Source organism: Anser brachyrhynchus (assembly GCF_964034855.1).
Source record: "Anser brachyrhynchus genome assembly, chromosome: 19".
Classification (NCBI taxonomy): domain Eukaryota; kingdom Metazoa; phylum Chordata; class Aves; order Anseriformes; family Anatidae; genus Anser; species Anser brachyrhynchus.
The window spans coordinates 6609276-6622998 of NC_137712.1; the positions used below are offsets into that span (position 1 = coordinate 6609276).

The 13723-nt window shown below is 37.8% G+C and overlaps 1 protein-coding gene across 12 annotated transcripts in view; it reads right to left on the bottom strand.

Moving 5' to 3' along the window:
• The window catches only part of SPTAN1 (spectrin alpha, non-erythrocytic 1), a 51056-nt gene that overhangs the window by 10455 nt on the left and 26878 nt on the right, over positions 1-13723 (bottom strand). For 6 of the 12 annotated variants that reach the window (XM_080562360.1, XM_080562358.1, XM_080562353.1 and 3 more), the window contains 20 exons: positions 11801-11999; positions 10640-10744; positions 10385-10408; positions 10038-10073; positions 8788-8835; positions 8042-8133; positions 7502-7646; positions 7203-7384; positions 6924-7023; positions 6586-6783; positions 6315-6461; positions 5657-5760; positions 5351-5513; positions 4839-4853; positions 2925-3056; positions 2435-2572; positions 1938-2042; positions 1519-1727; positions 579-699; positions 303-424 (listed from right to left, as the gene is read on the bottom strand). In XM_080562360.1, coding sequence (XP_080418486.1) covers positions 303-424; positions 579-699; positions 1519-1727; positions 1938-2042; positions 2435-2572; positions 2925-3056; positions 4839-4853; positions 5351-5513; positions 5657-5760; positions 6315-6461; positions 6586-6783; positions 6924-7023; positions 7203-7384; positions 7502-7646; positions 8042-8133; positions 8788-8835; positions 10038-10073; positions 10385-10408; positions 10640-10744; positions 11801-11999 — 2385 coding nt within the window. The remainder of the gene's footprint in view (positions 1-302; positions 425-578; positions 700-1518; positions 1728-1937; positions 2043-2434; positions 2573-2924; positions 3057-4838; positions 4854-5350; positions 5514-5656; positions 5761-6314; positions 6462-6585; positions 6784-6923; positions 7024-7202; positions 7385-7501; positions 7647-8041; positions 8134-8787; positions 8836-10037; positions 10074-10384; positions 10409-10639; positions 10745-11800; positions 12000-13723) is intronic. The other 6 variants (XM_080562362.1, XM_080562361.1, XM_080562359.1 and 3 more) reach the window with 1 other exon arrangement.

Sequence of the window (13723 nt, forward strand, 5' to 3'; positions counted from 1 at the left end):
AAACATCCTGGTAGTGGACTAAGGCCAACTAATTTCAAGCCTATGGTATTTAGGCAAGTGCAAGAAAGGCTAACCACAGCACACCTTAAGAAACAAAACAAAACAAACCTCACATTTCTGTTGAGAAACATTATCACTAAAACCCTTTTCAATAGTCTCAAAGAGCCCATCATCAGTGACGTATGCTATGACATGATTATTACTAATGACCCATACCTAAACACCTGAACTTCATTAAAATCTGGTCCTTACAAGCCCATGTAACTGTTTTAAGTTGCATGTTACAAAAACATCTCACACACCGAGCAGCTGCCAACTGCTTTAACTCTTTCCAGTGATCCACAAACTGGGCCAGCCTCTGCTGTATCTCCTCCTTTCCAATTGTGTTATCATCCGAAAGCTTCTTCCCAGTGTCTAGAACACCCTGCAAAGCAGAGAAACACCCGATCAATAGAACATCACTTGCTCTTTTATTATGCATTCTATTTGGATTCCTACAAACCAATTACTGCCTTTCATACTTGCTGCAAACAAGAAAGCCATTCCTTATAGGAAATCTGTCAAGGACAGGCATTTACCTGGATAGCAGGCTCATGGGCAGCTAATTCTGCTTCTAAGCGCTTGTGTTTTTTCCTCAGGTTCTGCACACCAGTTAGGTCTCTGCCGTAGTCCTCTGAGCTAACTAACAATTTCTTCTCTCTAGGTTCAAGAGAGAAGCAAGAAATACAAAATTTTAAAATTACTTACATAGGTCAAGTCTCACAAAAGAAAAAAAATCATTGCAAATAAGGAAATGCTCTTCATAGTATAAATATCTTGGATGCAAGAAATTGCGTACGAGTTATCAGCAAACAGCAGCTGGCTCCTGGCAGCACATCAAGGGGAACGTGTAGGGAAAACAAAGGAAAGGGAGAGGGTCTATCATTTCTCTATGAAGGACAGAGTTTCTCTGTACTGTTTTCTTTCTAAGAAGATAATTACTTTTTGTAAAGTTTACCCGCTGTCGTCCAATTATTATTGTTTTGTTTTTTTTACAAGCATAACAAAAAAGTGCTCTAAACCGAATGATTTCTATCAAGCTCACTTCTTCCCCTCCTCTAAGAATAGTAACACCAATATGGAAACAACATTTCATTAATTACTACAACTGGCTGGAACAAAAAAAGTACTTCAGACTGAAAAAGTGAGGTTTAAATTTCTTCTAGGTGCTTTTCCAAAAAGAATCAAATTTCAGTTATCTGGTCTAGGGCTAATTAGCGTTACTTTTTCTAGTACAGAGCTTTCCTTCTTGGGGTTTGACCAAAGAAAACTGTAGATAAGAAGCCACACCCAAATCGGTGTTGAAGCTGTTTTGAATACAGTGTTCCTTGACTGGGAGGCAAGTATGTCTTCTTGTAGAGACACATACTTGTGGAAAGGGCAAGTTATAAAACCATGCTACAGACTATGAATGCTGTTAGCAAGCTGGCAGTAAGCACGTGCCCTCATGCCAGAGCCTAGAACGTCCAAAATACACACTTGATCCAGGACTCCTCATCGTCCATATCACGGAAAAACTGATGCAAACGGTGGGACTCATTCAGCTTTGCACGGCGGGCAGCTGCCATACTCTTGATCCTCTGAAAGCGTCCATTAATAGTCTCACGTTTATCCTTCACTTGGGATGTATCAAAAGCACTGCTGGTCATCAAACTGTCAGCCTGACTGTTCAGGTCCTTCAGACGATCCTGGAAACATGGGTGAAAAGGTGTGTGAATAACCTTATCTCATTATTTCTATACCAACAAAACCACAGAAACCTGACTGCTCTGCAGAGCCAGAGTTTTTAAGAAAACATGTTTCAACAAGTATATGACTGCAGCATGTATTGAAGTGGTATCTGCACGATTTGCTGATTACTATGAGTTATGTTCCAAAACAAAAAGCGAAAGCGATACCTCATGAGCAGATATATCAGCTTCCAGTAACTGGTGCTTCTTCAGAAGGTTGTTAACTGATGCCAAGTCCTTCCCGTAGTCTTCAGATGCCAACAAAGCCTCCACCTGGGGGTGGGGAAAAAAAAAAAAAAAGAGGATGAAGAATGAGTTGTGCGTTGTATTTTCACAAACCCCTTGTAATTACAATGTCTTTAAAATTATGCAAATTAATTATCTCTTTAACTTTCTACAGTGTGGATAAACCTTTGCCTCATCACCTGCTTAATTCTTAGGAGATCCTATGCAAATAGGCTTATTCTCACTTTATTGTTTATAAATAATATAAAAAACATCCACAAGATTTTTAATCTTTTCAGAATCTTGTAATAACGGTTTTTACTAAATAAATCTAGACTTGCTCAAAGGTATACAGTGCTCTAAGAAAATGGAAATCAGCAAAGGGAATAAAAAACTAGAAAAAAAACAAGTCTTGCAAGTAAATAATCCCAATCAATTACCTCTGAAAGCCAGAAATCAAAGTCCTTGATTCCAGTATTGAAATTCTGCTGTTTATTAGCTTCTTTCAGTTTCTGACTCTTCTCTGCTGACTTCTGTACCAGGAACTGCCATTGGTCAGCCAGGGCAGCTAGCCGTGCCTGTTATAAAACGGAGAAGACAAATGCTACAAATGAAAAACACAAGTTCTGATAAATACAACACCACAATAAGGTACAAGTTTGGCTGCTGATTCCAGGTACACAAACTGTACAGTAACTATTTCATGTTTCCTAGCTATAATTCAGTTCAACGTTTACATCCTGATCATAGGATCAGAAAACTTTTCTCACTCTTAAGAACAAAGCAAAATGACTACCCTGATTCCTACTGCATAGCTGAAATAGAAAAACTGCTATAAAACAAGATTTTTTTAAGGGGTATTTCCCTCCCCATTGTCCAAACATTCCAAACCCAAAACTAAATAAATCTTCTAAGACTTGTTTTATCTACCTTCACAGCATCCTCGCTGCCAGCACACGCTCCTCTTTCAATCAGCGAGTTCCCCATATCGATGACGCCGCGGATCCTATCTGCATTGGCATGGAGCTCAGCTTCAAAGGCTTGGTGCTTCTGGTGTTTGCTCTAAACATGACAAAAACGAAACTATTAGAAACTGGACAACGGGCTCCTAAATTGTTCTCATGGGCTGAGGCGAGAGCGCAAGAGTTGTCTACATAGAGAGGTTTGTGTATAGTCTGATCTAAAGAAGTTCTCTCTCTCTCAGTAAGCATACTGACTATTCACTCAGATAGTAACTCTCATGAGTCTGGGTAGCTGTCAAGCTTTGACCTAGCAAAACTGTCAATGAGTTGATATATACAACTCAGGCAACGTCTTCGGCATTTTACAGATGCCCATGTAACGTTCCTTGCATTAACCTTAGAGGTTACTCAAATAAGGCTTTCTCATGTACAATGCTATCACCTCCGAAAAGTACACATACTCTAAGCATAAGCACAGTAGCTTTCTATTCCTACAGAAGCTTCACAAATTTCTATTTCCCTTTGTAATCTATAGGTAGCTAAAAGAAACCACTGCTAAAACCTATCTGCTTTTTGCACAGTTCTGATATTACTCAGTCATACTTGACATTATATATTACAGTCCTGAATTAATATCAAAAACTCTATAAAATAACTTCGAATGATTTATTAAAAAAATTCTCTGAGTTGAGAACGCCATGAGAACAACAGGAGCCTAGGTGTAGGAGGAAGTATGCAGATCTCTCATATCTACACGATCCATCCACCCACCAGGAAGATAAGAATAGCACAAAAATGACAAGACAGAATTTACAGGTATTAACTGGAAATGCTAGTAACATTGGACATGGGTATGCAATGCCCTGAGAGAATGGAATGAAAGGAAATGTTAGATTTGAAATAAAAGATGGAAAATACTATAGCGCTGCCATGAGAAATTCTGCATGAACTGCTTTATTTTGGAAACTACTAATCCTGAATGCTGAGATTATAAAAACATATCCTTCAAAGCAGTATTTGCCAACACACAAAACTCAATTTAAAAGCTGCCAATTGCTTATCTCCATATAATTACCATGACAACAAATCCAAGACAAGCCTTTCTCTTTTAATATAAAATTCTTATTTTTTTCAACTAAGAAAAAAAATGAATGTACTACAGCCTAAAGCAACAAACACAATGTTTGTCTCCTTCCTTGCTCTAGTTACCTTCCCCGTCTTGGCTGTCTTCTTTCATGTAACCTCATTTTACTCCACTCTTTGGATTCTAACAAGTCCTGTCAGCTTTCTACGTGGCACGTATCCTTTTCCCAAGGGTTCCTTCTATGTTATTCTCTTCTACTACTCTTGTAAGACATCTAGGTCTACCAGCTTTATTGATATCTCCATCTTCAGCATTTGATTCTAAAAGCTCAAGCTAACAGAGCTGACATCACATGTCATGGGTTATATCACCACCACTCTAAATTCAGAAAGGAGGTTGACATACCTCATAGCCAAATTTCCAAAAAAGGATAGAAACCCATTTTTCTATGAGCTAATTCCTACCCATCCACGCACACACAAAAAAACAACCAAACCTAAAAAAAAAACCATAACCCAAACCAACCCTATACCACTTATGCATTACAAATGAAACAGATCATGCAGAACACCTGCAAAACAAATACATAAATGATGCTGAATAGGCATTAACAGAAAAGCCACATCCATAACATGAAGATCAATAGCTGTACCTGCATGAAGGTCAATAACTAATAGAAAACAAAGAGATTGCATGAACTGATGGATGGAGCAACAGACTGCAACCAGACCTTGTGCTCACACATAAGCTATACAAAGAAAACAAATTCACATACCAGGGCTAGTCCAAACTACTTACCAGCAGTTTGGAAAGCTATAAAACAGATTGAGAGAAGAAGTAGTTCAGTGCATTCATACTACTTCATAAGCCACTATTTAAACACAGGAGGTAATTCTAATTAATTATTCTCTAATACTGAAAATTGAGTAAGACTTACATTTTAGAATATAAGAGAGATCTCATACGGAGATGAGACCCAGGAACTTAGTTTCATTATTTTATTATCTAGATACCAGGAGAAAAACAGAACAGCGACTCAGGAGTATCTTCAGAAAGCGTGCTGCTGCAGATACCACATATCTTATTAATTATACGCATCAATAATTACCAAGTGAGTTCTATTTTGGGTCTCCTTTCATGCATAATGCAATTTCTATTTTCTCCTTGTTAAAGGAAGACCATGTCCAACATGGTGTGTTATTCTCTCTCTTACTGAACAAGAACTCCTCTGAATACGTTCTTTCAAAACAGAGTATGCTTTGTGAAGGTAAATATTTCATTTTGATTTCTAAGCTGAGAAAAGTATTCACCTGGATATTTGTGGGATCCTTATATGACTCATCACTTGCAGTTTGGAGCTTTTCACTGATCCAAGCTTCTATTTCATCGACATCACGACTGAACTGCTGGAGAGTCTGAGATTCTCCTAGCTTAGATCTCTTCTCAATCATTTGAGCTTTCAGACGAAGCCACCTGTACGCAATTAAATACGTGTGGAATGAAAAACCAGGACGGCACAAAGCAGCACATTTTACAGTTGCAAAATGTTGCCAAATACCATTCTTTTTCACAGCCAGTATCTGCATCCAATCTCACAAGGCTTTCAGTGTACTGACCTGTCCAGAACCTCATTGCGTCTGTTAGCAATGACTCCTTTCGCATAATGATCAGCGGAGATCAGCTGGTCAGCAAAAGACTGCAAGACGGCAATTTTCTCTTCCTATTCAAAAGAGAAGCCATAAATTAGGACAACTGTGGTACTTCAAACTAAGTCAAGTGATGACCAGGGTCTGGAATGGAAAAAGAGCCTTTGGTGGTGGTGGGGTTTTTTGTTTGTTTTTCTTCTTGTTTCTCTTCTCTAAAGGAAGACTATCTTCCACAAGACTGGAAAGTTCAACTTCAGAACAACTCTCACCTATGGCATTTAGGAAAAAAGGTATCTTTTGGACTTGGCAGAATGATCTCAGTAAAAGTTGGAAGTTTTTTTTTTTCTACAAGAAATTGAAAATATACTTTTTTCTCCTGTAAAAATAAACAATTTTCAAGGCAGTAAGAGATTTACACAAACACCTGCCACATTTCCCACACCATGTTGGTGGACAGTGAAATACCTCCCTGTCTGCATTAGCCACTTCTGAACTGTTGGTGCAGATCCCAAACAGCTCAATACTTCGAACCAACATTTAGAAACAATACACAGTAGTAATTTCTTTTGTTAATAACCTGCCTAAAAAAGCTAATCTATTCCGCCCTCACTTCAGCTACCCTCCTCACCTGGACATTGATTGCCTTATCAAAATCTTCGTGTTTCTTGATGAGTGCCTCCACGCTGTCTAAGGAGTCTCCTTTATCTTCTGTATTTAGGAAAGCCTCTCGGGCAGCCATCCAATTTTCAGCTTGTTCACAGTCCCGATGAAACAGCTACACAGAGAAAAAAACTCCAGAGCATAAGAAAGACAGGCCACGAGCACTGCTCGTCACCATGAATGAATAAACTTTTATGAAAAGAGGACTTATTTTTCTTTTTAGAAATGCAGCAGAGTACCTGTAGTTCTAGACACTGGTCTAGCATCATTCTGCGCTGGACCCAGGCCTTCTCCAGGTCTGTCCGTTCTTGTTCTAGAATATCCAGTTTCTCCTTGATCTCTGGACTGGCATAGTGACCACGTGCCAGAAGTTGTTGTCCAAACTGTTCAAATGCCTGGAAAGTGCCAGCTCTTGCATCTATTTCAGTGCGGTGTTCCTGCATGGTACAGAAATGTGTTAACAAATAAATAGAGGACAGAGTTGTAATTGATTTATTTTTGGAACTGTAAGTGGAGAGTGTAAGAAAAACAAACATCTGTTGATGCTTATGATATACACTCACAATCTTTCACATACCTGGTGCCTTTCCAATAAAGCTTCAGCTCCAGTCACATCCTTTGCAAGCTCATCTGAGGAGACCAGTCCCCGGATTCCATTGATCCAAGACATAAGGTCCCTGCAAACACAGATTAATAAATAATTTTTCCCTTCCTCCACTAAAATAAGCCAGAACAGGAAAAACAGTCCTTTTTCAAACCCTCCCCAGAAATATTCCTGTGGAACATTGAGCCATATATACTTCAGTGGTAATACAGCAGACAGACAAACTGGGGAGGAGGGAGAGAGACTCTTCACCTGAAATCACTGAGGAAACGCTGCAGGTCATGAGAATCTCCAAGCTTCTCTTTGCGCTGGTCAGCACGTTTTCCCAGACTATTCCAAGCCTGATTCAACTCAGTGCATTTTTCTTGGAGATCTTCAGCAGATTCTGGATGTGACTGGATCAGACGCTGGGCAGTTTCACCAAGAGAGTTCACCTAGAATTAAAGAAAAGAAAATAAACATAAAGAAAACAAAAATAATCTTTTATACAGTTCAATTATCTCTGCTAGATAAAAAGAAGCCTTTTGTTTTTGTCCCCCTCTCAACCTCACCTTGTCTCCAAGAGCTGCTAAGTCTCTCTCGAAGCCTTCGTGTTTGCGCTGCAGAGCCTGCACGCTAGCCAAGTCATGTCCATAATTGTCTGTATTTAATGCTTGATTCTTCTCCTCTATCCATTCTTTTGTTTCATCAGCATCTCTGATTTGAGCAAAAGGAAGGCAGAAAGAGAATTAAAATGGAGGCCACACTAGGATCTCTGTTACCCACCGGCTTGCTGATTTCTAGAGAAGCTCAGGTAGTTGATGATTCTGTTAAACTGCAAGATGACACAAGTGAACTATGGCAAAATAGGACAGCAGTTGAGATCTCCCAAACCCTCAGTTGTTCCATGCTCCCATGTTAACATGCTTTTCATTTTCTTTCTAGGAAGTATACAAAAAAAATTTTGTTGTTTTACTGGTGGCCCAACTTCCACTAAATAAATTGGGGGCTGAAATGTGACTTGTTTGGAATAGGTCCCACTACGTTTTAGAACTCTTATAAATAAATTATTTAAACTGAATTAAGATCAAATATGGATACAAACACCCCACCTGTGGAATCTCTGGACTTCATGAGCACTGCCCAACAGCTGGCTTCGCTCCTCTGCTAACTGCTGCAGAGACCTCCAACGTTCATTCAGTTCCTGAAAAAAAGCAAAACTCAAGCTCCACACTGATACTGCAGAATCACAGGTTTTTTATAGCATTTCTGCTTAAAGAAACTCTTGTGTTGGGCTCATTGAAACTTTATGGTGTCAAACAGAAAATTCATCCAGTAACATGTTGTTCACTATGCTTATAGCCCCCTTTTTCATTTTGCTGACACCTGCAAAAACATGCCAACTACCCCTTCTTCACATCCATCTTCATATTTTTTTTTCAGGGGTTTACTGAGAACACAGACAGCAATGCTGGAAGATTTCCTAAAATGGTTATGCTTATGTTATGTAGAGTATATAAGCAAATTTCACTAGTCAGTAATAAATGAAAAGTCAAGACTATACTTTCAGTGCAGGTGAAGGTTACTGTATTCCACTTAATTTCAGAAAAATGCACAAATTCAATTAGCCTGGTTCAAAAAAAAAAAATCAGGGTTTCTCCTGACATAGAAAAAAAATTAATTTCATGTATATAATAAAATATTGATGTAACCTGAGAGGTAATTGCTGTATGTTAATAATTCACTCAACAAGTTAATTCAAGAAGACTTATAAAGGGTAATGAAAGACAAAGACTACAGAAAGGTAGGTGGAAAAGTTCTCAGCTTTCAAGTAAACTCAGAAAAAGTTGTGTTTTACCTTGATCGAGTTAAATGTTGCCACTGTGTGTACCATCATACGTGCAGACTGCATGAAAAGGCAGAAATAAAAAAAAAAGTAGCATTAAAGTCTACTTTAACCAATCAGAGCCAAAATCAGATTGAAAGAAAACTTAAAAATCCATAATGACTTGGCTTAGGTGAAAACCACAGACTTGGTAAAATATAACTTCACAAAATCCACGAAGAAAGAAATACCATAGATTTTAAAGGTTTCAGTGAAAATTGTTGAATTCTTTAAATTTTTATATAATTCTTTAGAACACTGTTTTGGATACAGTGTTGTTTATGAAACACCAACAAGAAGCAAGTAAATTACAAAAGCAACTAAAAATTATATTAAGAAAAATTACTTGCAGTACCTAAGGTATTACAGATCAGGGTAAGAACTGTTAGAGGTGGACACGTGAATGCTATCACACTTACGTAATTTGAAAAAACAACTATCTTAATAAGGACAGAGAAAACTTAATGCAACATTCAAAAGGTGAATAAAAACAAATGAAACAAAACAAAAAATTGTTTCCTCAGTCACAGGGACAGAAAACAGTAAGTGCCTGAATGGTTTAACTATTGGCATAATCAGCTTAGCAGTTAATTCAAATAATTTTAGAACACAAGATGACAATCAAAACAGATTAAAGCCAATTAGAAAAATTATGACCAATTTCCTTCGATATGCAATCTTCTTTTCTAACAATGATAAATTACTTGCAAAAAAGTATGGTGTAAACTTTGGTGTAAAAACTTGGATCAGTCTTACAGTACAAGCTCAAAAATGGAGTTTCCTTAAAAAAATAACTGCCAGCAAATTCTCTGTTAGGAATCCACTATTTCAGTTATTTTTATAATAGTGCCTGAAAAATGGAGAATTGACTGTGACTTTTAAAATGCAGAGCAGAACCTATATGGCATCTTTCTATATTGATAGGGAATTTGTATGCAAGTATATGAAAGTGAATTCCTGCTTACTGCTCTGCAAGTTTTTTGCTGAAGGAAACAAGCAAAATTAAATGGGAATTCAGTAAACCTAAATCAATACCAATTCAAAACATTTGTTCAGACTATGACATCACCAAAATCACTTTGGCAAGTCTTAAAGAAAAAAAAAAGGGGGGGGGGCATATGAGAAAGTGCATGGTCTATTAAAAAAAAAAAAAGAAAGAAAGATGATGTGCTGTAGTTTTTGATCTACTTTCCCATTGCTTGCTATTAAATGACGACACCTACCTTCCAAGGAGAGGCTGTCTTAGAATCAGTTTCATCCTGTTTGAAAGAAGTGAAGAAACAGCTTTAAATAGGAATGATATCAGAACGTGTTTAAAAACTCAGATATCTCCATGTTCAAGCCTTAACAGCATAAATCAATTTTTGCAGCTAAGTATTTTTGTCATTTTGGGTTATTGATTTGTGGAGTAGAACACTCAGTAAATAAATACATGGAAGATGAGATCATCTTTTTACATCCATTCAAAATCATTATGGAGTTCCTTCATGGAAATGGATTACAGTCATGGCTGAACTTCTACTTGTACATCCCAAACTATTAAAATTGCAACGCAGAAATTAACACTTACCCTGGGCATCATCCCATAGACTTCCTGCAAAGGAAAAACGACAAAGCGTCTTGTTATTTTCTAACAACTTGGTGTTATCTAACAAAAAGGAAGTTTTGACTGTTTGTAAGCAAGGGAAGATAGCAAGAGATACGCTTTGAGGTAGTGTATCTTACAGGTATCTTATAGTGACACACAAAATAGAATAGACAAACGAAAGGAAGGAAATCTTTTGCTTCTCAAGAACATCAGAGTAAGTCAGAAAAAAAAGTGGACCTGTTGCTCTACTGCTTGCACTTCCTCTGCCATCAGTCCTTCTGACTCCAGGTCATTTGCAACCTTGTTTATGTCCTTCAGACGCGACTCATTAGCTTTTAGATCCTGCACAGAACAGTAAAATTCACAGCATTAACATTCACACAAGCAAAACATGTGAATTAAGTTTGCACACCAGGGGTGCCACGAAGTAGACAGTTTGTAAGCAGCAGGAATTTAGCACACTTGACCTTTCCAGTTACCAGTGAATATAGAATGCACGAGAGACTGTGCCAAGAAATCCCAGCTGTCAGCATCAAGTGTCAATGAATTAAATAAAGGCACTATCAGAGTTTTCCTTCCATGAAGTTAATTAACGATCAGCCATGGAATACCCTTTTAACACTGTATGCCTGACAGTTTACCAACATGGAGATCCAAAGCTATCACCCATACTACTGGATAAGTAAGCTAAAAAGCAGATTTTAAAAGTACTTTTACTGAGACACTTAAAGTTCCAGCCACAAAGACTGACAGAAACCTTTCTATAAAGTAGAAAGGGAATCCAGTTAAAAAAGAAACACTGGAGAACTTGCATTTAAATTTTAATAAAAGACACATTTTAATATCAACCAGTAGCTTAAAAAAAAAACAAAATACCACAAATCCAGTAACTGCTATTATCTTCACACCTCCACTATTAGGCCGGCTCAAATTGTTAGCCAATTTTCAAGCTGTAAACATGGTAACATCCACAGAATTATCAAGTCTCTGGCTTTGCCACTGTATAAAATAGTCAGGCATCTTTGCATTTCAGTGTCCAGTATCTCACCAAAGTGGACAGAACAAAAATATATGCACAAACAATTCTTTCACATCTCATGCAAAGTAAAGAAAAAATAAGAAGTGTTGCGAATACTGAGAGAAAAATAAATAAATAAATCCAAAAGCCTATCAGCATTTGGAAGCAGAGAATTATTTCAACATATCTTGTCAAACACTCTACAGCTGAAAACTAAAATGCACATTTCAAAAAAAAAAAAGGAATAGAAATAGCTTAACTGAAAGTCATGCTTTGCACAAAATGAAATTGTTTCAGAGCTTGTTAGGTTCTATATTTTAGCTCTAAATTATCAATGACCTATGACCCAGAAGCACACGTTATGCAGCATTATAACATACCTTCTGAAAATCGTCAAATTTCTTCTGCAGCACCTCGACCTGCTCCAAATCAGCACCCACTTCCTCATTTGTGAGTGCAGCTTCTTTCTCATTGATCCACTGCTGAAGCTCATTAGCCTCACGGAAAAGCATAAATTTTTTGCAGCTTTTTTCTAGCATGCCTTTACGTTTTTCTCCCAGCTCAAGAAGAGAATGATACCTGGAACAAGGAGAAAAGGAAGGCAGGAGAAGTCAGATTGAACTGAGCAGCGTCAGAGCAATTAAACAGGTGCTGGTATCACCAAAAATATGGGAAGTCCCTGCAGTCTACACGTTGCTATTCTACAGAATGATCTAGTTACTCACGATTAGGCAAACGTAAACTGTACGCGTTTCTCCACTATATGGATAAGGACACCAAAACGAGACCTCCCACATGCAACACTTTAGTGGGCAAAGGCAAACCCCAAATCCCAGCTCGGGTCAAGGTAGGCTCCTTAAGCTACAGCAGCAGTGCAGTGCAGGAATGACTGCACGGGATACACAAAGAAAAGAGCTTACTTTCTGAGACATATTTTCCTATAGTATATCAATTTTGCCATCAGATTGTTAAAATCCACTAGCCTGACAGCTATTGGACACAAAATGTCTTACCTAGGCACTATTCAGTGCAAAATCCACTGAATGTTTAAAGGAGTTTATGTTTAATGTTTAATTTAATAATGTTTAAATGTTATTTCTTTGATAACACAACCATATTAAACTGGGAAAACACATCAATTTTGTATTTACAAGTGCTACTTTTTTATCTGTGGAATTCCCAACAACATCAGTGAAATTACTCCTCATTTAGGTTAGAAAAAGCGTAAAGTAAAACCTCTAAAACCTCTAAAGTATTTGAATTGCTTTGAATGAGCAAATAAACCTTAAAATACAACCACAAAAACATAACAGCATCACTGTACTTAAAAGAACAAGCAAATCGATGTCTCCAATTTGATTCCTGGTAACCAACTAGACAGAGATGACCCTATAAGACCTTTCCCAAGCTATTATTGAGAAATGTGAACAGAAGGTTACAGTCGTTATTGATCTGAATTATAAATCTCTTTAGCAATGCAAAATGCCTGTTTTTAAAGAACCTTGCACTCAGAAAAGTCACTAACACCGCTTTTTATTGTTACCTTATTTTTACCTTATTTAAGTGTTCCAGAAGACGATTTACTCCAGCTGCCTCTGTGGGCTTTTGCATATTCTGAATCAGATTATAAATTGGTCTACTACAGTAATCAACAGCAGAACTGATTCTCATTACTAAGCCATGAATATGTCCACTTCGATGTTATTAAATAATATAAGATGTGGCTGAGACGCCTGCAGGGGCATCAAACGGGGAAACAGCAGCTCTCCAGTGCTTTCATTTCCCACCTTGGGGCACACAGGTAAGTACTAAGCAATTACCTCCTGGCTTGAGGAGTTCGATGATGTCATATTTTCCTAACAAGTAACTCAGAAATGACAAAGGCTGCTGAATGAAAGCCTGGATACCCTGGGCTGTTATATGTCAAACTGATAATCAGTTCTAAGCCTCTTCACGAAGCTGAGACTTTGTCTCAGACTTCGTTTCCTGTCTATTCTGATTCAAGACTGGATAGAAAGGAGCTAAGGATCCGATCTTTCAAATTAGGTTTGAATGGAAACATCCTACCCTGACTTGCAGGAGTTACTGCCATACAGGAAAACACTGTTTTAAAACCTGCCCCAACCATAGATGCTTGCTTCAGCATACGATTTTAGGTATTAAATACTTTCAAAGGTCATAGAGAACCTGGGGCAAAATCCCATTAGAAGCAGACCTTTCCTCTAAGTTACTTTGCAATGCTTCAGAGACTAACACAATGCTTTCAGTTTTGATCCTCAGCAAGTGTGTTCTCTATGAAAAGA